At 42.0% G+C, this 27272-nt stretch overlaps 1 protein-coding gene and 1 long non-coding RNA gene across 3 annotated transcripts; one reads left to right on the top strand and one right to left on the bottom strand.

Moving 5' to 3' along the window:
• Positions 1-2: 2 nt before the first annotated feature.
• On the top strand, positions 3-7921 carry LOC134173112 (uncharacterized). Of its 2 annotated transcripts, XR_009968148.1 has the most exons (4): positions 3-3166; positions 4452-4533; positions 5334-5499; positions 7647-7921. It is a non-coding gene; the product is annotated as an uncharacterized LOC134173112 (long non-coding RNA). The 2 variants fall into 2 exon arrangements; XR_009968142.1 differs by lacking the exon at positions 5334-5499.
• PDGFRL (platelet derived growth factor receptor like) lies at positions 3854-26434 on the bottom strand. The gene is made up of 6 exons (XM_062636740.1): positions 26276-26434; positions 17673-17967; positions 9879-10030; positions 8153-8446; positions 7718-7857; positions 3854-4595 (listed from the first exon to the last, which is right to left on the bottom strand). Exons 1-6 carry the CDS (start codon positions 26328-26330, stop codon positions 4407-4409), a joined length of 1125 nt encoding a protein of 374 aa, XP_062492724.1. The 5' UTR covers positions 26331-26434; the 3' UTR covers positions 3854-4406.
• Positions 26435-27272: the final 838 nt, after the last annotated feature.

Here is a 27272-nt window from a genome sequence, read left to right on the forward strand (position 1 = left end):
CAGTCGAGTTGCAGGTTTAGAAAACTAGATCTCTCATTGTACCTGCTGAAAAGGAATTGCGTATTTCCCCAAAACAGCATGTCCACCGCTGAGGCCATCTGCTGAGGATAAACTAGCTATAGATTTGAAAGCCAAAGAGAAAAATGCAATAATTGTCATTAGGTGCATTCTTAAGAATCTGAAGTAATTTGTGAGTTCCAATGTATCTGGTAACACACTTTGCCTTTTTAATCACTAGCATTTGTATTAACAACCTTCAGGGTTGGCAAAGTCCACCTCAGGAGAAGAGGGAAGTGACAGCTGTCGATTTAGCTTGCTAATTCTGCCATAACTTCCCTTTTAGATTGGAGTGTATCAGTGTGTTGCCAGTTCATGTGGCAAAAGATCCTATACAAGAGATTCTGTAGAGTAGGGAAAAAAATTGTCCTGGCTGCTGGAACTGGAGGCTGAGAGCACCAGCACTTTTGGAAATGTCATGTGCTCAGCTTCAACAATGTAATCATGTAGCCGTGCTCCACCCTTGGTCAGACCTGTTTAAGATGTCTACATCATACCTACTAAACACAGGTTCAACTTCAAATTAGTTTTACAAAACAGCCTCTTACAAGCTTACAGTAGCTTGAGGTTTACAGCACCACTTCCAGGACCAATGGTACATGACTAGTTAATGGTGTTAGCCAGCTTTGCTAGTAACTGCTCTGGTAAATGGTATCTATCTGCTGAGTTTCCGTCTTTTTCAGTAGCTTGGGGGCAGGAATGAAGGGGGTGGGAAGTGTTTGGGTAACTCCGCTGGAGAACCAGTTCAAACCATTTTGCCCAAGACTTGAAAATTCTTGGCTAGTAATGAGGAACACAAAGATATAAACAAGACTGTTGTTAGCAGTGCTCATACAGTAAGTAAAACTTGTAATATACTTGTGATTGACTATTTAATCATAAAATTTACTTAATTTTCCCTAATGTGCAAGCTAAGGGTGCCACTGCTATGGAGTATTATGCTCTCTTTTAATCCTCTTTAAGGCACTGTACAATACCACTTGTTAGTGGTGTCAGTACTTACAATGTTTTCTAGGGGTTTCAAATTGAACTATAAAGATCCTCTGCGGGCTACAGCTGGGCTTAAAGTGTATCTTGGAACATTCTTATTTTCTGTGGTCAAAGATTTGATTACATGTATTTGAGCTGAATGCTTAAATAAATTTTTTTGTACCAATTGAAGGGATTTTCTCCTGCTTCTGTTAATCACAGGATCTTTTAGTAAGGAAGAGGAACGTTCCTTCAAGTACTACAAACTCTTAGTACCTGCTCATCATAGCAGAACACCAATAGTGACGCTTCACTGAACAAATTACTAATGTTCAGCTAAAAACATTCACAGAAAAATTTAACTCTACCCTTGCAACTCTTTCTTTATGTAGGCAGAGGTTACACAGAGCTTGCTTGTGATTATTAGCAACTCACTTTCAGCTGGGTTTTTAAAAAAGGACAGATAATGCAGGTAACATTACAGAACGAAGCAATAGTAAAACACTTGAGTACAGTTGGCTTAATGTGCATCTGCCTGTAAAGGCATCCTAGAGGACTCATGTTACTAAAATGCTCCCCTTATTGAGGTTATGTGAGAGAAGTCAAATAGAGTTTAGCAGTTTACAGGTCATGTCACAAGAACAGCTGTCTAGCCAGACGTAAGAACTTTATTTTCTTGGTTGCAATGTTACTGCCTCAAAGGAAACATGCAAGGAGATTGCATATTAACGTATGAAGATCAAATACAGTGTGCCCCTTCATGTAACAGCAGAGGAAAGCTTATCTTACCTCCTAGTACAGAAAAGTGTGTCATAGTAAATAACACCAAGACTGGTAATTTGTTGATAGTTTTCCTCTGCAATACAGGAGCTTCTTCACTTCTAAACTTCTTGCAAGTAGAATCTTTAATGGTCTAACAAAGAAATGAAGAATCCTTTTCTACAGGAATCAGACTACAGAAATAGACGCTTAGTGGTTCTTCTGTTGGTTCAGAAGAATTAAATAGTTATGTTCACCTGTAAGCACAGTTTCAGTATTTTTCCCTAAGTATTAATATGTCAAGCTTTAACTTAAATACTGTGTGTTAACAAAGGCTTTGTCTGATCCAGTAACTTGTACATGTTTTTTGTTAATTTCTTTCGCATAAAGTTTCCTTCAAGGAAAAGCTAGAAACCAGCTGCCATAAATATATGCCAAAGGTCTAGTGCTAGTCATGCAAGTAAGTGATTATCTTCAGGTACTAAGCCTTAACTAGTAGTTCCCACTGTAATACTACATTTCAAAGGAACTAAGTCACATATCTGTACCAAATAGTTTCTGGCCATTCAAACTATTCATAATATAGTTCACCTCTCTTCAGTACTTTTCTTTAAAGGTCTTTATATGAGTTCTGCAGTAAAATTTGAGGTGAATCATTTCCTTATGCTAACTGAAGACTTGAAGCTTCACGTTACAAACACCAAAGACATGTCCAGGAAATTCCTTCTAGACAGTGAGTAACCACTGATCTTTCTTTAAAGCTGTAGTTGCCTGACAGCCAGGACATCATTAAGGGCTGAGCTGGAGTTGAGGGGTAATCAGAAAGCTGGAATAATCATTGAAGCCTTAAGAAATAAATACCTGTTGTCCATTGCTGCCCCCTTACCATAGCAGAGCAGTGACCAACGTACAGACATTGACATAATAGTGGTGGGCTTAGGCATGTGACTTTGACAAGTCACTTCCTTCGGTTCCCAGGCTTCATTCTCTTCCCTCATGTCACTGTTCACTTATGTGGAAATGTTTAATTGCATCAATGTAAAAAAGAATCAGGCCTGCCCAGAAGACTTTTAGTAAAATGAGAACTATGTAAAATACAAAGTAAGCTAATTTTCATTGTTGACAGTTACAGAAATCATTTTGATGTCTGCAGGGGGGAAACCAAACACCAAAAATTCTTCCTTAAAGGCACTGCTTCTGTAGCCGTAATGAGTCTTGAGAACTGCTTGTGATTGGTACATGTAACCATTTCACCCAAGGGTCACTACTCAAGCAATGATGCAACAACGGATCTGCATCGGCGTTTCCACTCCTGCTGAACTGTCACCAAGGAAATGATGCTACCTCGTGATCCGCTGTGCTACTGAACCAGCCTGAGCAGGTGACACATCTCCCACTTGTTAGCTATTTTGAAGGAAATCAATTACTGATCTGATTGTATTGGAAGGTGTACCTTACATGGTTTCTGTGCTTGAGGCCAAGAAGAAAAAACATTGCAGAGAAGAGGTAAGAACCTGGTAAAATGTCGGTAGATGTTTTGGCAAAGTCTCTTCCCTTGCCCCGGTAACTAAACCCAGGATGAAGATAGCAGTTGCTTATTTATCCATATACAATTCTGTATAAATGAGATCTTTTTTTTCCTAAGAAACATCAGTTTTCTTCTAGGACACATCAGTTTTCTAAGTAAAGTAATACAGTCAAGTTGCACTTGTTATTAACCTGAGAAAAGATTCTGCTGTATAATCAAACATTATTCTAATGTTATAGTTGTTGGTTGGGGTTTTTTTTTTGGATATGATACTATATAAACAAATGCAAGTTTTACCTTTAGCAAACACTCTGCTACATGATTTAGTAAGCCTAAGTGACCTCTCAGTAAGCTACATGGTATGAGACTGCAAGAATGCAACAACAGAAGAAAAATCCAACATAGCCAACAGTTTACAAGTCTGTGGAGGTGCCCTCCAGCACCTTAATATGTATTTAGGATTAATCTTCCCCAGGAATGAGAAGTCTATGTGTTTGTCTTTGTACAAACATGAAATGCAAACACACACACACACATACATTTACATTTTCATAATATTCAGAAATTTAATTACTCTTGCAAAATAAACATTTGCTATTGGCTAATTCCATAAAAAGAGGTGGTTTTTGTTTGGTTTTGATACTGTTTCAAACATGTACAGTACTCTCAACTCTAAAATTGCACTGCACCAGGAGAGCTAGACCTGCTTGGTGAATTTCTGAGGATATTTCATACCCTCTCAGTTCTCACATACACAAAGGCACAAACCATTCAGCAGGTTAACCTTAGAAAAGAGTTTGAAGAAAAAGATCATATGCAAAGGAAAGCCCAAGAGCACCTATTCCTAAATAAAGTAAACCCTATGCATGTTCAGGCTTAAACCTTAATGCTTCACAGTAGTATTATTAACTCACTACTGCTGGGTGTAGGGAACTCTCTTTTGGCCAGTCAGGCTACTGAATATGGAATGCATTGATAGCGCATGAAAAAAGACAGCGATAGAGAAAAATGTCACTTAAATGTTACTAAAGAAAATAAATGGCTATAGTATCAAATAACGTACAGTTCGTTCCACATCCAGAAGCCTCTCCGATCAATTTAGTTCAACTTTAGTAGCTACTGTTGTTTCTCCTTGTAGGTTCTGAGCTATACAAATGTAGTTTCCAGCATCTCTGGCTTCAAAACCCTCAACAAGAAGAATACTCTTTGAGATTCTTGTGGTATGTCCAATTCCTCTGTTTATCAGTCTCCAGAAGTTTTGGATAATCACAGGCCTCTCAGACTGTTTAAAAGAAACAAATAAAAACAACCAACCACATAAGAAAATACATGATTCTGCAAAGTGCATTTAGTGACATCACCTTATCAAACCCTGAGAGATCAGATAGCAGGAAGCCTATAGTCAATAGACAGCCTTAAGTGAGGAAACTTAAGGTGGCTGGCAGTTGCAGCAACATTCCTGCACTAAATATTTACCTACCACTAAGTTACACCAAGTAAGGCTAAATACAGCAGCTCTTCCACTCAAGTGCGGATACTGTGTATCTTTAGATAAGCAATGGCCTGCCAAAGTTCTGCCTGGAGTATATACATGAACTTGATTGCAGGTGTAGGCCACTTACTAAGGTTGCCTTTGGGTACTTGAACAAATAGGCAAGGTATCCTGCATGAGACATCAGGGAAGACGTGAGCTTATTTTCAGACTGAATTTCAGCATGCCTCAAAAAGGAAGACAGCAGCAGCATCAGTGGGTTCCCCAAGCTTTACCTATTTCTCTTTAGCACAGATAATAGCTTTAAATCATGTGTTGCAAACTAATTCCCCCACCTCTAGTTTCAGAAACACTGTATAACATACAAGCAAACTAACAATTCACAAATCCTAAATCAATCCTCACATTATGCTTTCAAGAATGTGCAACTTCAAAGCCAAAAATATGAATAAGGATGCTTAGAATGATGTTCTTACATTGCAATGGTATCATATATAATTGGTGCTAACCCCCCTGCTTTTCTAAAAGTGAATTCTCTGATGGACTGTTTATCAGGTCACACTCCCTGGCACCGCACAAATTTGCAAAGGCCTGCATGCCATAAACTGGCCCAAAGATAGAATAAGGCAGTCTCTTCCCTTCCAAAAGCCATTATGCTAGTCAGCAGCTTCCATCAATAACCTGGATAAAACTGGTAAGAGAGGCTTCTGCTGGGAAACCATCTCCTCTTGCTTCAGAAAATAGATGGTTTAGCTGTTTACCAACATGAATGCTATGAGGCTTAAGCTAATAGTAGCAAGAGGGTAAACCAGACACTTATCTAGTGCCAGAGCTACCGTCTCACACTTGCAAAATGACCAGTCCAGGAGAAGCCGCCAGTCTTTGTGAAGCTCAGGGGATGCCTAAAGAAGTGACACACATTTACAGCCAGCAAGAACTTCTTTTGCTTACAGTGGTCATCTCACCCAGAAATTCTTAACCCTTTAGAAGGACTCAAGCCACTCTGCAGAACTCTACCTAGCAGAGCACAAACCTGTTGCCAGCCTGAAAATCAAGTGCTACCACACACATAATGCAAGACTAAGTTAGTTCTTAGAAAAAGCAAAGAGAACTTCCCTGACCCTAGTGAAAGTGAAGGTAAAGGCCATGTATGGCAGAAGCTATTTGCCAGGTTGGGCTCCTGCTAGCCCAGTTTTTCCTCAAACTAATTGCCTTCTGCTTTGAAGCTAGTTTGAGAGAATCATATTAATGAAGTGGATTGGTATGCATCAGTAAGCATTCACAGCAGGGGAATGACCAAATGCAGTTGTCAGGGAGTGGCAAGGGATAAAAAAAAATGTACGAGGGAGAGGTTAGCGACTACAGAGACGGGGGGGTCTCTCCAATGCAATGTACCTAGCAGCAAGCAGAGATTGAAGTGATGCTTCTGCTCAGGGATCAAGTGGTAGGTGACACGCCAGGTCACCAGGGGAACAAAAGCTGTCACTAAGCTCCCTGCATTGAAAGCAGCCGCAGTGAAAGGAAACATCCAACAAACCTTAGAATTCTGCCAGTCTCTTTTCTCGCACAAAAGGTGTATCTGACCAGAATGACTGATCGTTCTCTCTCTTCTCCCTTCACCCCTACCTTTGCAGTATGAGAACAGTTCCTTAATAAATGTTGTCTCCAACATGCATGCAGTGCTTCTACTCTGACATCTACTTAATCATTTTGCTGGGTCAGAAACCAAACACAACTTTTCCCTCCCTATCCCCAGGCACAGCTGGAGCTGAGACTGTTCAGTCTAATGATCCAGTCCTTCCTAGAGCAGAGTCAGGTCACAGGCCAGAGTCTCTCTCCCAGCCACCATGTGCCCTGTATTGCAGCATGCACTACACTCATGGGAGATCACCTGCATGTATGTAGCTGTTCATATTCAATCAGTGCTAGAGTGTCCATCTTAACAGCTACAGCAAACCTCTGGGCTTTAGATTTGAATTTTCTCAAGCCTAGTAAGCACTAAATTCCAACCACCCACTTAAACAATTACCTCTGCTGTTAAATTACTTAATTCTTTGCTGCCTCAGTGTTGATACAAATACCTCCTCAGAAAGCTCTACATGGTCCCTTGACAACCCAGCACCAGGAGGGCTAGCAAGTGGAATACAATGCAAACCCTCAGGTCATAGAGGATTCCTTTCCTCTGATGAAGGGTTCCATCTTCCAGCAGTCCTTCCTTTGCTCCTGGCTTGCTCAGGATAAACAGCAGCAGAATGAGGCTGGTTAATAAACAAGTCTCTACTGTAACTGCTCAGGGTGGGCAAAGGGAGAAGAGAGGGGATCACCAATGAAGCCAGTCAGATACACCTTTTGTGCAAGAAAAAGGACCAAAGTTCTAAGATTCACTGGATGTTTCCAACAGGTTCTTTCAAGATGAGGCAGGGCAGAAGCAGATTTCTGTGCTTCTGGATGTGGGTAGCAATTAAAAGATTCTGTGCTGTGATGATTCATGTGCCTGAGCCACAAAGATGGAAGGTATATCAAATGCAGAGGCATCAGTGAGGATTTATGGCTTGGTCTAGATTAGCTTCCTGGCTCTGACCCCGTCTGAGGATTTTCTTTGTAAATGCTGCCAGAGGCCAAGTGTCTTTGGAATGGAAACCCGAGGGAAGAACAAGCTCTGCTGAGCTTGATTTTTACTAACATGGGCAGAGCTCTCCAGCTTTGTTCCTGTGCTACTTCAAGGCTCTCAGGGAATGACAAGGAAAATTCAAAAGGAACGTGCTGCCTCCTCCTGCTAGCATGCCTGGGCTAGGAAGAGTCAGACACCACAATCTGAAGGAATTTTTACTCCAACTCTAGACACTGACTGGCACTGAAGACATTACCTTTACAAAGCACACACCATTTCAGCCAGGGCATGCATCTCTTACCTCTTGCCCTGGGTACTGCCACCTGAAGTTCACATCTACATCCGGCTCACCAAGGACTGTGCAGATTACGTGAATGCTGTCACTGACATCTGCTCTGCTGGATGATGCTGAAATTGTGGTTGAGGGCGGGCCCTTGGGAACTAAGAGAAAGTGTTTGGAAGAAGAAAATTAGTTTCTGAAGTTAAATACACTGATAAAGCTTAAGAGTCAATTTTTGCCTCTGCTTCCTTATTGCAACAAGTAAGTGATGTGCACCTGCAACTCTCCCCTCTACAGTGGGAAACTGCTGGAATTTAAACCTACAGATTTATCACATATGCTTCTAATCAACATTTTAAAATTCTGTGATTATATATTTTACTTTTTTTTTAAGTACTGTTTTCTAAACAACGCCAGGAGAATGTCAGTATAAGCATACAGAGAACTGCAACTTACCTTCCACATACAGTAGGTGATACTTGATGGAAATCTGAGGTGCTCCCTGTGACTCTGCTTTGCAGTAGACAATACCCTTATGATCAGAAGTAGGGTGCTGGTAGACAAAACCCTTCTTCACATCATAAACAATATCAGTTCCATCTGTTTCAATTTCTTCTGCTGGAAATTCCCTGTGCAGAGTTACTTTTGCTGAAGGAGTAGTAACGCGACATGGGATGACTGCAGGTTTATCTGGGTTCAGGTATACAATCTCAAAATAACTGGGAGTAGGTACAAAAAGTTCCTCTTTATCTGTGCAGAAGAGTTGATACAGTTGGAATATTTACATCTTGGCTTAACAGAAACAAAAGCACATATGACAAAATAGCTATAAGCAGTATTAAAAATTACCCAAAGCTTTTTGCTTTAAATGTGCATCCACAGAAGAAAAAAAAATAGCAACTTTTCTAACCTGCGAGTATATATTTACACAGCTTGCATTAAACACATTAAATCAAAAAGAAAAGTATTCCTCACTGTAATCAAATTTTATTAATCTTGTGAAAATCTTCGGAATTCCTTTTTGACAAGTTTCCAAATATTCATCTGGATCTAATTCTGTTCACTCAACCACTTTTAAAGGATAGCACACATAAAACCCCCCACCACCACTGGTAAGATAAGTATTAGAAACAGATATTATTTGGAGCTACAGCCTTTTCATACACATAATTTTAGGCAACTGTTTGATTTGCTTCTCTAAGTAGGTAAAATACTTAGCACTTTAAGAATGAAAGTTAAAGAGTAGTTCCATATTTGGCATGCTTCTTAGAAATATGAAACTGAAATTCCTCTTTCCAGCACAAGTGTTTATATAATAACTTCAGTGGAAAGTTCGCTCCGGTCTTTCTAAAGGAATGTATCATCAGAACATTAAGCACTTCTGATCAATGGCTTCTGCACAGTCTCATGGTCTAATTTAACTCCAAAACATATCACAAGCAACCCTAGTTTAGGATTTTGTACTAAAATATTTGCTAGCCAAAAATGGTTTCACTCTGATCAGGCACCAGACGTTGTTTTACCATTGAGAATGCTCTCCATGAGAAGAACAAGTGAACCATTTGATTACAGCTCTGATGTACCATGTAGCAGTAAACTCTACACAGTTACATACTATGACCCTATCTGTGCAGTGTCAGGGCTAGTCAATCTCAAGCTCTGCTGGGCAACACATGTACTTAAGAGTGTTTTGCCTCTCAACATGCTACACAGACTCTTGTGAGAAACAATGGCCTTACATGGATCAATAAGGTCAAGACTTAAGTCACTACAGGTAACTGCAAGGGGTGGAGAGAGGAGGAAGAAGAGTCCATGGGGTCATGTGAACGCTGTGACAAGATTAATCATCTGCACGGATTTATTTTCTTTATCCAGACACATTTTCAAAAATAAAGCATTTTTTAATTCATTTTTTAGAGGATGCTCAGAACATGTTAGTATTTTCAGAAGTATTTGCTTTCCATTGCATTATACATTATTTTGGGTACACATTTAGCATAATCCGTAGGGAAAATGGACTCATTAATCACACTAAGCAAGTAATTTTCTGCTCACCAGCACCGTCTTAACAGCCACTAAAACTGTGGAAGAAAAATCTTGACAGTGAAATCACTGATGTAACTTTATTCCTGTCTTATTAGCAAATATATTTCCATTAATAAACCCCCAGTGAGTTAATTACCTGTGAAAAAGATGTACGTTGAGCCTGTTTTAGTCTCATCCTTCCTGCATTTGTTACCATTGCACAGCTGAAGCCAGCAGCTGTATTCACCTGTATCTGCTGCAGTGGAGTTTGCGAGGATCAGCTGACCATACCTGTCAAGCTGCTTTATACTGAAGAAAAACAAAAGGCACAGTAAAGCACAGATATATGTCTGTGTACATTTCTACTTTATTTTTTTATTCCTACTCTGCAATTGACCCACCTTTTGCTTCCAGAGCTATGCTGAAACTTCCCCTTTTACTTCAGCAAATACCTGCTTACATGAGTAGTTCTCTTGATTTCAACTACACACAAGCACTTGCTAGCACTTGTCTTAGCTCATTCTTGAATTTCTTGCAGTCCCTGTTTTGAAACTGGGCTGCAACTGCTGTGACAACATGTTCATCTATGTTTTAGCTCCATTTGTCCATATATAAGCCTGTATTTTCATGCTGCAAGTTAACCTGCCAGCATTCCAGTCCTTTTTTGATACCATTAACTGTACCACTGCTTCAATAGTATGTAACAAAGATAATTCAGGACCATTAAATAGCAGGTACTTTAATTAAAGAGTCTGTTTGATGATTTATGCCTGCTTTCACTGCGGACGCCTTCCCATCTTTAATATACTTTTCCAAGTTTCCACTTGCAAACACCATCATTAAAGAGCTTTTAGCCCAGCTTGGATTTGTTCTGCAAGTCATTCATTTCACATCGCCTACTCCTCTGCCCTAAGCCACCTCACTGGCATCCTCTCACTCGAGTTTCCTCATCACCCCTCAGCTACTACAGAGCATGACCCCGAGAACTGCTGGAGGCGTACTGGCAGTGTCATCATGTAACTACACAAAATACAGCCTGTGTGACTATTTCAGACTTGATTTGCTTTTTTCTCCTCCTGAATTTCCCAGATACATCTCTCAGTGGACTGACATTTACAAACGTGCAACTATTTCTAAATATGTAGATATATATAATGTAGGTACTGGCAATGTTTCTAAGGGTCAAAGGTCCTATAGATGAAATTCTTCAGCTACAGTCTCATTTGTTCTTTTCTATTTTGAGGTTTGCTTTCCCTGACTCTTTCTTGCAGACAGATGGTGTTACAGTTGGCAGTCTGATGTGCTGCCTTTGATGGACTGCAAAAGCAACAGAGCAACAGTACCACTTCTTGGGGAACCCTGTGAGGACAGCCACTGTCAGTACTGATGCACTTCACTGCTGCTCTGACCCTTAAAAAGAGTTATTTTCAACCAACTGGCTTTACATGGTAGCACATCAAGAGCATGAAGGTTTCTCTACTTTCTTTTGCAAGACACCAAGTTACAAGGTCATTTCTGTTCTAACCAAGTCAGGAGAGATCTTTCCAGTTTTAAGCATCCAATAGTGAACTTCTTTTTGGTGTTTCAAACAGGCTCTGCATGAAGTCTGAAGAGCTTCCATACTCTCATTCAGCTATGGATTCTCTGAATATCTGTTATTCTCTGAATATTTGTTGTTCTCCCATTTCTTCTTATTAATGTGGCAGTTACTCTGTAAGGCATGTGCCTGACTGAATCGTTTGGTTTGAGGATTAGCATGCTTTGAAGAAATTCTTATCCTCTACACCACCTTGTCACCACATAAGAGTGGTGCCATAGACATGCCTGACTACTGTATGCTCTAAATGCTATGTTATGTTTACATCTGCATTTCAGGCAGAATAACTGCTTAAACAGAGAGGCCACTACTTCTAGCTACATGAGCTTCCCAGACTTCTGACTCCCTGGGTGTTCTGCTAGCAGTTTGCACTACTACCAGTGATCATAAACAATGGTTTGTGCAACCCAACATTTGGCCTCCAGCCAAGGCCAGTAGCTTAGAAATTAAACACATACCAAATACACAATACAAACAGGGCTAATTGAGAATTCTCTTTTCCATTAGAGCCCTCAGACAGCATTAGTACACTCAGCCACCATGGGGCAGTTTTGAGGCCTGCCTCAGGAAACAAGCTAAATCATGTTTCCTACCTGCTAATGTGTGTGTCCTACATGACGTAGTTAAATTCCACTTTTCAGAAGCATGAGGTGTCCCTGCCCATGGCAGGGGTTTTGGAATTAGATGATCTTAACATCCTTTCCAATCCTAACTATTCTATGATTCTATGTAATCATGGAGAAGCAGCATTTTTATTTTTAATATATACACTACCTTGCATTATAAATGATCTTCAGGTTTTGGATAGGCTTTGAGAGATTCCTATTCATGCAACAGATCATGTTGTGTACCACAACCAACAGGAAAAGAAATCCAAAACATGTCCTACTGTGTATTATTATTTAGTTTCACAGTTCACATTTCATAGGCTACATGACTATATTAGCATAAAATATTTTGCAAGTATTCAGTAGGAAATGTTAACACTACAGAGATATCATTATGCCAGAACATTTTTCCCTCCAACCATTAATGCAGACACTGAACTATAGCTTGAAATCTCAACAGAAAAAAATAAGGTCAGAGTTAATTAATTACTGTACAGTGTGTTCTACTTAACTGAGAACTTGCTATCCAGTAATCAATGGAAATAGTCTAGCGAGGTAGTCATCCACAAGCATGCACTAACAAAACCTGGGAACAGAGAGCTGAAGTGATGAAACTTGTGACATGACCATATTAAGCAGACAAAACAGGCCATAAGGAGTAAATTATAAACAGTAAATCCTGCAGCTGACCAATATTTCCAGGATAATTTTCATTTCATTACTGTTTTAGGTGCTGGGAAATCTGACTCAAAAGCCAAAAATCTGCTGTGCTCTACATATCACTAAGTAGAAAGGTCGTATATACAAACATTTCAAGACTATTTAAATGAACTAGAAAACTACCCCAAAATCCTATTCCATATATTCACCTTATTAAGCTTTAGGTATCTGAAGTTTGAAAGATCTTTGCCAGAAAAATTATGCGAAGTTTAGAAGCTTAAAAATAAAAAAAAAAAAGACAGAAATCAGTGTACACAGCATTACTTGCATACTTGCAGAGCACCTAGCAAACTCCTCTCAAGCAGCTGCATTCATACCAACAAAACAGAGCTTATCTCCAACACAGCTCACTAGTAGAGGACATAGCGTTCTTGCTGCTTCACGCAAGAAAAAACAATCCTAGCTTTCAGACTTCAGAACACATGGAACAAAATGGAATTCACTTACACATGAACATAACTGATGTCCCACAAAGCCAGGAGGAGCCCGCATTCACTGAAAGCAGTCTAATTTTGCCCTCCACAACATACAGGTTCCTCAATGCTTGCGAGAATGCTCCTGTCCATACATCCCCTGCACACACATATGATGCACATCCAGCTCTTGCCCCAGCTTCTTCCACTGAAGCAGTTCCATTTCACATGAGTTTACTTATCAGGTAAAGTCCTGTGATAAAAACAGCTGGTCTTCATCAGGAAACTCAAACTCCAGGTCAGGCAGAGCAGAGACCATATGAAGTTAAGACTGCCATCATCTAGAGCAGCTTTTTGCTATAACACATGAGAAAAGGAAAATGTGCTTGTCCTTATTTTTCTTTCATCCCTGTCAGTTTCTGATCCTTCTCATACATTGCAGATCCAGTTTCTAGGCCAGCCTACTGTCATTAATTTGTTATGCACAGTCTTATAAAACAGCATTCCAGCCCTTCTGTTATGGAGGTGCATGACCTACCTTTGATCATTAACAGGCCCCAGATTTTCGGCCAGTTCAGCCAGTACACAAAATTTTCAGACTAGAAGTTCTCTGCAGGGTGCATTTACGCTGCACAAGGCAAGACAGCATTACAGATAATAAGCTAGACCTGGAGAAAGCTGCTGTGCGTCCTTAACTCAAGAGCCAACTTTGCATGATTCTAGCTTCCTCCCCAGAGTTGCACTGCATGCTGCAGTCACTAAAGCAAAGTAAATAATTTCAGTGTGTACTGTTATTTACTCCAATTAGGATAGTGGAGAGGATTTCTCCTCCGGCTCAAAAAGAAACAGCCAAAGTACCTCCTTCCTCCTTTCACTCAGCATCTTTCCCCTCCACCCATATGGTAATTTTAACATGTTAACAGCTACAGACCTATTAAAACCTGAGACTCTCTGGTACAGCAAGCAAAAATATCTTATTTAACAGGTTGTAAAGTACACCCACAAAGACAAACTCAAAGAAAACACAGCCACTAATACTACAGGAATGGCTTTTCTAATAATAATCTCTTCCTTCTTTGAAAAGTCATATGGTCCTCCAGGCTGCTGTATTCTCCTTACCATATGGATGAGTTAAAAATATGATAAGCATGGCACAGAAACAAAACATCTGGCTTTTATCCCTACTTTCTGCAATTATCCATAGGAAATACATTATATAGATGCTAAATCTAACTATTTACAAAACAAAACACCCTCTTCTCCCACAGCTACAGACAGGAAAACAGAACACAGTGAGCCTCTTCAGTGTCAGCTCCTGCCCTGGAAGAAGAGTTAACAAACTCTGCAACCAAGCTACAAATGCCCTCGCTGCCCTGAACCTTAAAGGTCTTTTCTGCCTCCTTTAATTGCAATTCTGTTAGATGTCAGGGTCCTTAAATCCTGCTCTCTAGTAGCAGCTAGAGGACGTTAGCACTTCCAGGAGATACAAAACACCTTGCTTACTGTTAAAATTCCCACCAGACAAGTTGAATTTGTGCATCCCTCCTATTACTTAAAGGAAAACCATGAACTGGATACCTGAGCATCTGTTACTGTAGACTTACAAATGAACAAAAGAATCATAGTCCTTAGTTCACAGCAATTGCATGGGCCTCATCACTACTGTCCCTCCTCCACACTTACCCTCTGAGCCCAGCAACAGGCTCTTCGACTTTCTATTACTGCCTCAGAGCTCAATCACTTCTCCCCTGGTGCAGCCACCAACTCTTGTTTGCACCAATGCCCCAACTCCAGCAAGACCAGCATGAAAACACAAAGTAAAAAGCGCTCAGCCCAGTTAATTAGCTTGGGTTTTACCCCACACCTAACTGGCAACAAAGGGATTACATCAGACTTGGTCTTTATGCACTCAAAAAATGTTAAAAGATACAGGACATAAATCTACCTAGACGATTAAACCATTTTTGCTGTAGGTCATTTGATAGTATTTTTTTCTGATTCCCCCCCTTTGCCCTATATTCAGTTTTTGTTTTTAAATAATGAATGTAATTTCAAGTTTTGCCTGTTGCAGTTGGTTATTTGTGCATGGTCTTGTATGCTGTGAGGAACATTAGGCTCCTCTGAGTTAACCTTTGCTGCTGCCAATACACTTACCAACCAAGCTAACTAAATAACATGCCCTCTTTATGCCATTTCTACTTACATTCAAATCAAAGCTTTCTAAACCCACAGAATACAGATTTCACATTCTATAGAGCAGACTTTGTTTCACGTGCATCTATTAACACTAGAAAAGATCTTGAGATGATTACCAAAGTCATGCTAAAAATGTGATGAAAACGTAACTGCACATGATCCTTCGGTCAATTGTCACCATAAATTATCACTATTCTGTGACTTTGAAGTGTAGTACTCATCTATGCTTTCAATTTCTCAAGTTGATTACAGGACCTTCTGCTTATATCTACACTTAGATGTAGATATACACTAGAGTACAGTCTTTAGATGTAGACTTACAGCCTACACTTACTGCCTCAACAACTTATTTCAAAATATTTTTTCTAAAACAAAGATCATCATATTTCAATACAGACCCTTAGATATAAGCCTAGCATATTTCTAAAAGAGAATACTCAGACAAGTTATATCCACCCAGAGAAATTTTTTATAGCTTTTTTTGTCTGACATTATTAATTTCTGTAATATGGTTAAAAAATTACAAATACTGTGAACATGACTGAGAACAGAAAAGGTAAATTGCTGAAGCAACAGAACCCCAAACTACTTCAAACTACAAAATGCCAAACTACATGCTTAGGAAAGCCATATCTTCCCCCCACCCAAAACTACCGTAAATACTGGTATTCTGTCCCATGTGCATCACTAGAATAGTACTTCATTTTGCAAGAGAGGAACAGACAGTCAAATAATGAAGTAGCATTCACAGTCCTCTTCAAAAATGTGAATACTTGCCTTACTTTTGTTAAGTGCCAGATGCTAATACTCAAGACAGCATGACCCGCTCTATATACAGGACCAAATCATTCCACCAACCTATTTGCAAATGCACAAAACATAACACACGCTTGAAAACAAGAACCAGCACACATATGGCTCCTGTTGATGTTATTTTGCAGGCTCAGCTTTGACTTGCTGAAGGCCAGGTCTGTCCTGCAGCTGATAAACGCCACCTACTGGAATACATCCAGATAAAACATTGCAGAAGAAAAAGCAATAGTTGTTTAAAACGGGACACAAGATCATCTGAGAGCTGCTGCTGCGATAAGCCCTCAGCAGAAACAGGCTTGCTGCTGTAACTTACTATGACAGAAGCACTGCACTAGCTACAGAGGTTTATTCAGCCAGGGTAGCTCTTGAACTCCTCAGCCATCATGGGACAAGCACAGAAGAACTGGCTTATGAATGTCAGGATATACAAGAAAACGGTGTATAACTGCCAATCTTCAACACTCTTTGAAAGAGAAGTGCTAAGTGGAGGAATATATCTGAAAAATTAATTAACTGGGTGTGACTGTAGCATCATACTGTAAATAAGGGAAATGGATTACAGAGATTCAGATAACCTCAGCCAGTTGTTTACAAACAGCATACACACTTAATTTAGGAACAAAAGGACAACAGGAGCCGATTTCCTCATACCTCTGTGCTTTTCTCACCTAATAATGAAAGAAATGTTCCTTACAGTTCATTCTTAGGGCATCATTCACAGTGCTCCACAGTCTCCTCACTACTTGTCTTTCATCTTTAAGGAGGTGATCCTGCCCCTCTGCTCTTGCTCTGTTAGAGCCCACTTGGAGCACTGTGCCCAGTTCTGGTGTCCTCAACACAAGGACGTGGAGCTGTTGGAGCTAGTCCAGAGGAAGGCCACAAAGATGATAAGGGGTCTCTAACAACTATTTATGCAATTTCCTTTAAGATGTCACTACATGGAAGAAAAACCATTCCCAACCCCAAGGTGACTATCTTCAGCATTATACTCTGCCACACCACAGACTTCACAATCCCTTTTTTTTTTTTTTGTCATACAAAGATAACTGACTGAAAAAGTAAAGACTGCTCTTACTTGCTCCATAGCATGGTGGTTGGTGTATGTTTTTGCTAATTGAGAGATTCAGATGCTACAAGAGTATCTCGTTTCAGCCTCTTCAGGAAATTAATCTTAGCGTCTCAGGTGGTAGCTACACTGGCAACCAGTACAGGCCACCAGTAGCAGGCCTCTGTAGAGCTACAGAGTTGGTAGTGATACCTGACATCACACCCACTGAGCGTTTTACTTTGGACTAGCTCTAATATGGCTCCCTGTCCATGGCTGGAGCACACTGGTGTCCTGCTGGACTGCATCTTCTATTTCAGATCTATTTGAGGGAAGCCTAGTTCACACATACAAGACTATTCCACAGTGCAGACCACACAGCAGTAACTCACGATGTCTGAAAGATGCTCATCCTTTTCTGCTGACATTAGAAATCACGAGATGAAATACTTTGATTGTAAAAATGTAAACAAGCAAACAAAACGAAAACCCCAATGGTCTTGAATGTGGTGGCAAACCACAAAACAAAAACCCCTCAAAACCATGAAAAACAGCTTACCTGAGTCTGGAGTCTTTAAAGGTGTCTAAGTATGAAGGATAGTTCCAAGTAACATTACTCCCCTTGCATCGCAGTTCTATGCTTTGTCCTGCAGACAGGCTTAAAGTGGGAGCTAGTTTTTGGTAGTGACCTTTATCCATCACCTGTGTCAGTATGGACTGGGACTTCAAAGAGGAGTCAACAGATTCTCTCTCCTTCATTTTAGAAGCCTTGGGTTTTACTCTTTTGTTAACAGGCTTAATTTTGTTTTCCCCAGGTTCTTTGGGATGCTTACTCTTCGCAGGCTGTCCCATAACTAGTAAAGAAAAGGTAGCAATGTTATTGATTCAGAAAAGGTTACACAGTCATTTTGCAAAAAGAAATCTTCCTCACCACAGAGAATAAAATAACTAAAGTTTTGTTCTTCCTATAAAGGATTCATAAAACAAGTAAGAGCTAATTTCCATAAGTTTCTGAAGTCTCTGGCATGACCCATTTTCCTGAGGGGAAAAAAAAAAAACACAACAAAAAAACAGCTTTCAACATGTGGAAAAATCTATACTTAATAGTTGACATGAACAGACAAATATGTGAGGTATGAAAACTTTAGAAATGGGAAAGGAAAGAAATACAGCATTTCTATCTCCAGTTACTTTTGTCTTTTCTACCTCATGTCATTGCCATTTAGTGCACAACACTACTCAAGTTCTCCACCTTCATAAGGATGCCACACACACATCAATTCTGCACGGCCTTTTCACACACCATGCTACCAAGACAGACACATGAAGAGAAACTTTCAAGTGTGAAGCTTTATGATGATTTATAATATACTGACAGCAATGTAGCTTTCTTCTTTTCAGTTAAGTACTGTGAAAACACAAATTGCACTTAAGTTACTTGGAGGTAGTATTTAATTCATCACCTCTCTGCTGCAGCAGCCATTTATTTTCACAGTCCAGATGAAAACAGGACCTTATTTAGAGGCAAACAGTGGATCTACCTGCTAGATACAACAGGGACGTCCTGCTGCCTTTAAAAACAAAGCAAGGGAAAAGTGAGGTGTCACTAATTCAAGAAAGGTAAAAGAAAACTCCTACTTTGACTGATGGCAGGAAGCACAGATCTTCTGCAAGATGAGTGTAAAACTTCTGCCCCAGACACCAAAAACTCCAATAACTGCCTGACAGCTAATTCACACATTGAACACTGCCTTTCCACATGAAAATGCTCGGGTAATTTATTGTACAAATCAATCCAAAAGCTCCCTCTGCAATTAAAAATAGCCCTGCTGTATACTGAGTTAACAGAATTAAAACCGGTACTGGCTGCAGCATGAACAGCAGCACTTTCAGACTCCTGCCACTGATGGCTCCCATGACACTTCCCATACCCTGCCTGGATATCTTGCACTGCTTCAGCCTTCCACTTCTGTAAGTCCAGGCTAAGGTACACCACATCTCTTAAATGGCACAGAGCCTTATGAGCACAAATTTTAAAAACAGGAAATTCAATCTGAGCATAAGAAAACATTTCACATTTTACTGTGAGGGTGATCAAGGTTGCCAGAGAGCTAGTGGAGTACCCATCAATGGAGATGCTCAAAACCCAACTGGACAGCACCCTAGGCACCCTGCTCGAGCAGTGGGTTGGACTGGGTGATTCCAAGAGGTCTCTTCCAATCTCAGCCATTCTGTGACTCCATGACGGCTGCCTGTGTAGAAGCAGTTGCCTTCAGGTCTCACACCAACTGGAAAATAAACTGTAAGACAGCAACGCTGTAGTCACCTTGGTTTGCCCAATGCATTCTGAACTTTTTTGGACCTGGGGGAATGATGGAAAGGAACATTTCAGAGAATGGCTGCTGCCTCCCACAGCAGAGCATGAAGTAGGGTTTTTCTAGTCACTCAGAGCACATTACCCTAGCAAGTGACACAGTGTGTGTATTACAGGGGCAAACGGTGCAGGAGCATTTATACCTGCATTACATTAGAAAGGCAACAGTGGGTCAGGCCAAATGTTTGCCTAGCCAACATCTTTGCACTGACACCACCCAGCATTAGATGTCAACCAGGGAACAGGGCACCCATCTCTGCTCCTTTCAGACTAGTCTCCTCTTTCCCAAGAACCTTTAGCTCAAGGAATCTGTGAATCGCAGTTGCTGTTTTGTTGTCCTTGGTGGATTTTTCGTTCATTGATTAGACTGGTCAGTTTTCAAAGCTACATAAATTATACATAAATATTAGATGCCTCCTAGGTTTTGTATTAACTGAATAAATATCCATGGTTTCTTCAACAGCTTTCTCTGCAGCACTTGTACTTTAGCAAAATTTAAGTGTCTTTCAAACATATCCTTCCTGGATTGACAAGTCCTACTCTATTTATTTTTTCCCTGTGAAGAATACATGTTACAACAGTTCAATTACAACAAGCTTGGGTAATGAAGACAAAAGCAGACTGCACACCAGGCTCAAGATACAGTCACATCACTGTTGTACATATTAGCAGTGTCTTCTTTCATGTCTAAAGAGCTCATTACTTTTCAAGAAAGTAGTACTAGGAGCTGACTTTCTCTAGAATAATCCAGCATAACTCCAAGATCACTTTCCTAAGTAGGAATCATTGGTTAGAATTCCTAAGTAGAAACACATCAATGTGTGTATGAAGTTTGAGTCATCTGTGTTACTCTGCATCTACCAACACAATTTTCACCACCCAGTCTTTCAAAATGGAGTAATCCTTCCGCAACTCTTTGCTGAAAGTTTCCTTTTAGCAGATTTATCAATATGGTGAAAAGCATGTGCCTTACAAGATCCCTGTGAAATTCAGCTGGATAAAAACAATTCTATGCTCACATTGCAAAACCTGAAGATTAACTCCTACTCTTTGTTTTCTATTAGTTATTACGCCACTAGAGGTCTTGCAGCACCTTAGTTCCCATGAAGCCTTTAACAACAGGCTTATGAAAAGCCTTCAGGAATCCAAATATTTCAACCAGCTCATCCATGGCCACACTGTATAACTATAAAACAAAACAAAACACATTTCTGAAGGGGGAGAGGTGGGCAACCATATAAAGCCATACTGACTTCTGTATTTCATTTATTTATTCATGAGTTCAATTTACAGAGATCTGACTTTGTGCCCATACCTCCCTCAAAAATCTTACAATACTGGCATACTTTTTCCCTGGAAAGGAACAGTTACGTGATGGGCAATGCATCCAAGTTAAGACTTCTGCGATATCAGATTCAAATTTAAGTCTCAGGTGTATATCATCAACTCACTGCACTTAAATGCTGTTCATGTTGTTGATTTTCTCTAAAGCCAGTTAGTTTGGCATATTAATGAGAAATGTCCTCTAATGATTCTCCCTATAGGCAAACATTCTGCCTCGGAGCCTGCTATTACAGTGCTCAGTAGAATACTGTACTCAAGGTTTCCAATATGCTTATCCATGTCACCATTTTCCATTAAAACCTCGCTAAGCATCTCCATAGGTGCACACAACTGAGTTTTTAAGTTTCACTTTCTGTAGGTGTTCTTTCTTATCCCTGTTCCTACCAGCCTTACAAATTCTGGGGCCATCTTCCCCTGCTCCACCCCAGCACATCACAGGAAGAAAAGGATTTATGGTTGGTTTTATCCCTTGTGCAAGCTGTTTCTCAAACTCTTTTCATCTGCCTTATTCTGGTTTTTATATTTAACCCATATGTGAGTTAATGAGCCTCCTCATCTTATGTAATTCCCCCTTCCAAAATTAAATGCATCAGTTGTTTCTTTGGCTTTTATTATTCCTGCAAGAATATTAAATCTGCTGTCTGGCTGACCTAAAGCAACATCCGAATCCAATTACCTGAGCACTGCTCTAGATCAAGTCCAGACCTGCTGCTTTCTTCAGGGGTTCTCTGAAATCATCATTTGTGGCATCTAAACAATTGCACTTGGCATCAAACCCGACATGTGTCATCCAACCTATGTGAGGGTAATTCTTCCTTTTTCTTTCCTATTCAGTCCTTCCTGCCCCTCTGATTTTCCTTAACAGAGCGGTCATTCCCTCCATCACACTGGGTGGTCAGTTAACACATTAGTTGCTCTCCACTGAGCTGGTATTTCAGTCCAGATGACTTTTGCTGACCAAACTCACCAGGAATCAGATTTAACACTAAAGCTTTCTTCAACACATACTGCCACTTCTCCTTTGGGTTGAGCTATTCCATCCTTCCTGTGTAATTTGTGCCCTAGTATTAGAAGGTCCCACTGACAGACCTGATAAACAGTTAAGCATCCCCATTTCAAACTCACTGCTCCTATTCCTTGTTGCACTTTCCAAATCTGTCTGTTAGAAGCGCATAAGCCTTGGTCCAGCCACCCTTTTATTTTTACCCCAAACTCTACTGAAATTGGACTATTTGTTTAAACTACTCTTGATCATCTCTACTACATTCCACCAGCCTCAAACCTGACACTTGTTTGAAGGCACATGGATCATAAAACCTCACCCCAAGCAAATGCATCATCCCAAACTGTGTGCTCTTCCACACCTGACACTCTGCCTTTAAGAAACTGCTAAGGGCTCCCCTATGAAAGCTTTTCAATTTTAACTGCCAGAAGCCTGGTTTTGATTTTCTCTAAACGAAGGTTCTCCTTTCTGCACAAGCTCCCTCTGTTCCACACTCCTGTAGCTCCCAGCAAGTCTGAACACTTTCCTTCCACACCAACTCCCAGCCACACAGTGAGACTCTTGTCTGTCTGACCTTGGACTTCCCTGCAGGTGACAGCAGGGGCATTTCAGAAAACACCATCAGAGAAGCTTTTACGTTCCTACAGAGAAAACCTGCTTCTGCCTCTTTGCTGTACCTGCCCAAGTGTGGGGAATATTGAACAAGAAGCTGCGCCAGCAGACCTGGACGAGAGCACGAACATCCTGACCCTCAGCAGCTGCAAACCATGGGAGTCAAGAGGAATCAAAGTTAGAGCATCGAGATAACTTCCAAGAACTGTAGATATTGAAACAAAGAAAGTTACTGAAAGACAAAGATGAGATGTTGTACCCGGGACTTTTCGAGGAGCTACTGGAAAGCCTCCAGTGTGGGCTGAGGGGAGAAAAAAATACATGTTCAAGGAAAATGGAAAGTAATAATGTAGCAGAAAGTGGTAACAGAAAAACCTGCTTATACATCTAAGAACAAATAAGTTGTTCAAGCAAAGGCACGTGGACAATAATGTGATTGGTTGAAAAGGCGCGTGATCAGTAATGTCATTGGCTGGGAAAAGCATATGATGTTGCAAAAAGTACCAAAAAGAAACTAACCCATACTAACAATTACTAACCGCTAGGCAGGGGTCTATAAAAAGCCTGTAAGCTCACATAATAAACTATTTCGGTTGCACCACAACTGGAGTACGTGCCTCAGTTGCCACATTCGAGAGGTGAATTGCCAAGCAAGTAGTGCTGTGCTCCTCCCCCAACACTCCCCATCAGCCTGTCCAGGTATCTACTGACACCATCACTTCTGTGCCTCACAATTCTGCCTGCTCTCATCACTCAATTAAGTATCGCTATGCCCAACAAATAAAATAACTGGAACATAGACTATCACCTAAAATAAAGAGGACACACAATCAAATCCCTCTAGAAACACAGAATTCCATTTCTTTACCCAAACTGTAAGACTTGCCCAGGGAAGGGAACAAACTCAACAAGCTCGTTTATGCAAGTACATGTTGGGCTACTGGTATTGTCTCACTAGATTTACGTGCAGAGCCCTCAGTGTTTTCATCTAGCAATGGCACTTATTAATAAAATTAATAAAAATAAAAAATTAAGACTTAGTAGAAAAATATTGAGAAAACTTCTTTCAACCTCTGATCAGCTCCTAATGTCAGTTCTAAGATGCACCGTACTGATTTCCTCTACAGCAGTACATTCATGGCCCCTACTAACAGTCTCCAAAGCAGGAGACTATGCATCGATACACCAAAGAAATAACACAGTGCAGCACTTCTGCTCCTCGTTCACAGTATTCCTCTCATCCTATCCTTTACCGTTTGCTGCCCCTTGTTCTCACAGAAATTACACACACAACAATCCCCAAATAAGTGTTTGTGACAGAGTCCTAGAAAGCATCCAGCTTAGACTTCAGACAGACATCACCTATGCCCACATGCATGTTCCATCAGCCTCATAGCTGCACATGTTATAACTCAAGAAGGTCCCTGATCTTATTCAGGTGTCCACCTAGAGAATTGCTGAAGAACAGAATAAGCAAGGTCTCCCACAGGGACAAAGGAATCGGGCTCACTGTCTGCCAGGCCTACCATTCCATGCAGCCCCATGCTACATCTTGGCAGCATCGGAAACTTCTCAACTCATTAATACTGGTTAATTCTTCCTTGAAAAAAGAATAAATCAAATGAGAAGTTACCATAAAGAATAATTCTTAACCACCAGGATTAAGATGAGAGGCAAGAGCCTTTGTAATCACAACTAACGTAACAAAGCAGGTTGGCCACATCTCTACAGTACTTCAAATGAAAAGCTAATAATCCAAACACTTATAAAGACAATAGATGGTGACACAAACTGGAGGGACATATTTCACTGTTCATTAATAACACAAGCTAAATTAGAATGGCTATTTTGAAATCACAATGTCTACATGACGACTTACACCTCTAGCTTTAAACAAGGAACTGGCATTAAACACACCAGGTTACCTTCTCCCATAGCTAAGTTCATGGATGACATAGCGGGACCCACTCAGTCAAACCTCAACATAAACTAGACAAACTAAGAACACAGGCCTGGGAAATCTTTTGCCCAAGTTTCAAGACATTTCTCATCCTGTGCTTTTATTGACTCTCAAATAGGAAACACTTTTCTTGATGTCTGGAGGACCTGGAGGTGTTGGTCGATGAGAAAATGAACATGAGCCGGCAGTGTGCGCTCACAGCCCAGAAAGCCAACTGTATCCCAGGCTGCATCAAAAGGAGCATGACCAGCAGGTCGAAGGAGGTGATCCTGCCCCTCTACTCTGCTCTTGTGAGACCTCACTTGGAGTATTGTGTGCAGTTCCGGTGTCCTCAACATAAAAAGGACATGGAACTGTTGGAACAAGTCCAGAGAAGGGCCACGAGGATGATCAGGGGACTGGAGCACCTCCCATATGAAGATAGGCTGAGAAAGTTGGGGCTGTTCAGCCTGGGGAAGAGAAGGCTGCGTGGAGACCTCAGAGCAGCCTTCCAGTATCTGAAGGGGGCCTATAGGGACGCTGGGGATGGACTATTCATTAGGGACCATAATGATAGAACAAGGGGTAATGGGTTAAAACTCAAACAGGGGAAGTTTAGATTGGATATAAGGAAGAAGTTCTTTACTGTAAGGGTGGTGAGGCACTGGAATGGGTTGCCCAGGGAAGCTGTGAATGCTCCATCCCTGGCGGTGTTCAAGGCCAGGTTGGATGAAGCCTTGGGTGACATGGTTTAGCGTAGGGTGTCCCTGCCCATGGAAGGGGGGTTGGAACTAGATCATCTTAAGGTCCTTTCCAACCCTAACTCTTCTATGATTCTATGATTCTGTGAGGTAATGCACACCCACAGAGTGGGTCTTCCGGCAGAAATCACCTCCTGCACCACACTGGTCTGGAGTTCAACTCCTTTGCACTTAAGTCAGAAGGATGGGGATAGTAAGGACTTCTCGAAGTCCCTTCCTGCCCTGTTCAGTTGCTCAGAGCCTTGTCCAACTATCCCAAAGGCTGCAGACCCTACAGCCTCCTCCAGTAACTTCTTTCAGTGCTTAAGAGCTCTCAGGGTGAAGGTCTTACATTCTTACACAAACTTTCTTCCCTGATGACCCCTTGGGCTGCTGGTGGTATCTACCTCTCTGCCTCCCACCGTGCACCTCGGAGCCTCCCTCCGATTTCTCTACAAACCCTTCCACAAGCTACACACGCCTGCTGTGGTACAAAACAAAGGGATTTTTATTTTTATTCCTTCTGAACACATTTTAGTAAGTTTGCATTCTACAAGATGAAAACAGCCTCTCTCTTGCCTAGTTATAGTCTTTAAAAGGAACGGTTACGACTATCCTTTTCCAGTCAGAAACTTGCCTCCTTTCCCACCAAGACTTCACCACAACCTGAAGCTAAGTCAGGAGCGGAGTCTGGCTCTCTCTACAACCCAACAACCATGCACAAAACCACTTCATTTACTCTTTACACCTGAGCACCCCCTCCAGCATTGACCCTCCTCCAGGGCTGCACAGAGATTTAAGCACAGGTTCAAACGTCGACCCTGAATAGAAAGGCCGGCTGTTGTGAGGACGAACACCTCCCCCACAACCCCAACACAGACTGAAACCTCGTCTTCAGTCCCGGGAGCAAAGCCTCGGCGGCTCGCTGGCCACAGACCGAGAGCCGCCCGCCTTCCCCCCGCCTCTGCCCAGCAGGACGGCAGCCCCGCCGCCCCCGAGATGGCTCCGCCCCGGCCCCAGAAGCTGGCATGGACCGAGTGGGGCAGGGGCGGCCGCGCTGAGGCCGAGGGAGGGGACCCAGCTGCAAGGCAAGCCCGAGGCGACTCGCGAAGCCGGGGAACCCGGCGGGACGGCGGGGGTCGCGGCTCACCGTGCGGCAGCGTTTCCTGCAGCAGCAGCAGGCTGAGGAGCACCCAGAGCCGCATGGCGGGACCGGCCGGAGCGCTGGGCTGAGCCGAGGCCGGAGCGGCTGTGGGAAGCGGCCTCGTGGCGCCCCGACGGACCGCGGCGCGGGGAGGAGCCGGCCGGCGGAGGGACTGGGAGCGGGGCTGGGCAGGGCGTGTCGCGACTGCAGTGCCCCAGGGCGCGCTCGCCGCCCAGCGCGGCTTGGCTGAGGGAGGGAAGAGCCGCGACGCCGCGGCAGACGGGCGCAGCGCCTCGCAGGCCGGGACACCTGCTGCCGCGTTTCACCGGTCACTCCGGGGCTCCTCGTGTGAGCGGCCTCCCTCTGCAGCGGCACCTCTGCTGCAGCTCCTGACCAGGCAGCTGAGAGCAGTGACACAAGCCCACCCGCCGGCCGTCAGACCCAGCGCACTCACACCGGGCTGCCTCCCAAACAGTCATGACCCTAGGGCCAGCTGTGGAGGTTTAGTGCTGGAATTAGCTCATCGGTGGCAGCTGCTCTTTGCCATACTTAGCCTTGCATGGGTGGAAACTGTTTGTCTTTGGGCCTGTAGCTGGGTCTGCAGAGGGGAGTGGTAAGTTATATGGCACTTAGTGACCCTATGATTGGACAGGAGGCACACGTTAGTGCTGGCCTAAGACAGCAAAAGTACAGTCAAACTATTGCACTCATTCCAGCCTGCCACAGCAAAGAGATCCCCAGGTGCTTTCTCAGGAAAAATGAAAAACCAGAGGAAATATCTATGCATTGGTATTTAGGGCCCCATAGTCCATGACAGTCTTCATGTACAATTGACTGTGTGCAGGTATCCCTTCAGTGCTAAGAGATGAACATGGCAAATTTGACAAATTTGCTGGGAGTGTGTTTACACCCACACTGACCTCTCAAAAGCTGTTTATTGAAATCTAAGGGTTTCCTTGGAGAAGGGCTGGGAAAATGTGACTGGAGGGACCTCAAAGGTAGA

The sequence above is a fragment of the Pezoporus occidentalis genome, unplaced genomic scaffold, assembly GCF_034315485.1.
Source record: "Pezoporus occidentalis ecotype Australia unplaced genomic scaffold, CSIRO_AGI_Poc_V1 ctg1, whole genome shotgun sequence".
In the NCBI taxonomy this organism is placed as follows: Eukaryota; Metazoa; Chordata; class Aves; order Psittaciformes; family Psittacidae; genus Pezoporus; species Pezoporus occidentalis.

Coding starts and splice junctions, on each gene's coding strand:
- PDGFRL (XM_062636740.1), bottom strand. CDS start 26,330: ATGCGGCTCTGGGTGCTCCTCAGCCTGCTGCTGCTGCAGGAAACGCTG. Junction 8,447..9,878: donor AACGTACATCTTTTTCACAG/GTAATTAACTCA, acceptor TCTTCTGCACAG/ATAAAGAGGAACTTTTTGTA. Junction 4,596..7,717: donor GGCAGTACCCAGGGCAAGAG/GTAAGAGATGCA, acceptor TCTTTTAAACAG/TCTGAGAGGCCTGTGATTAT.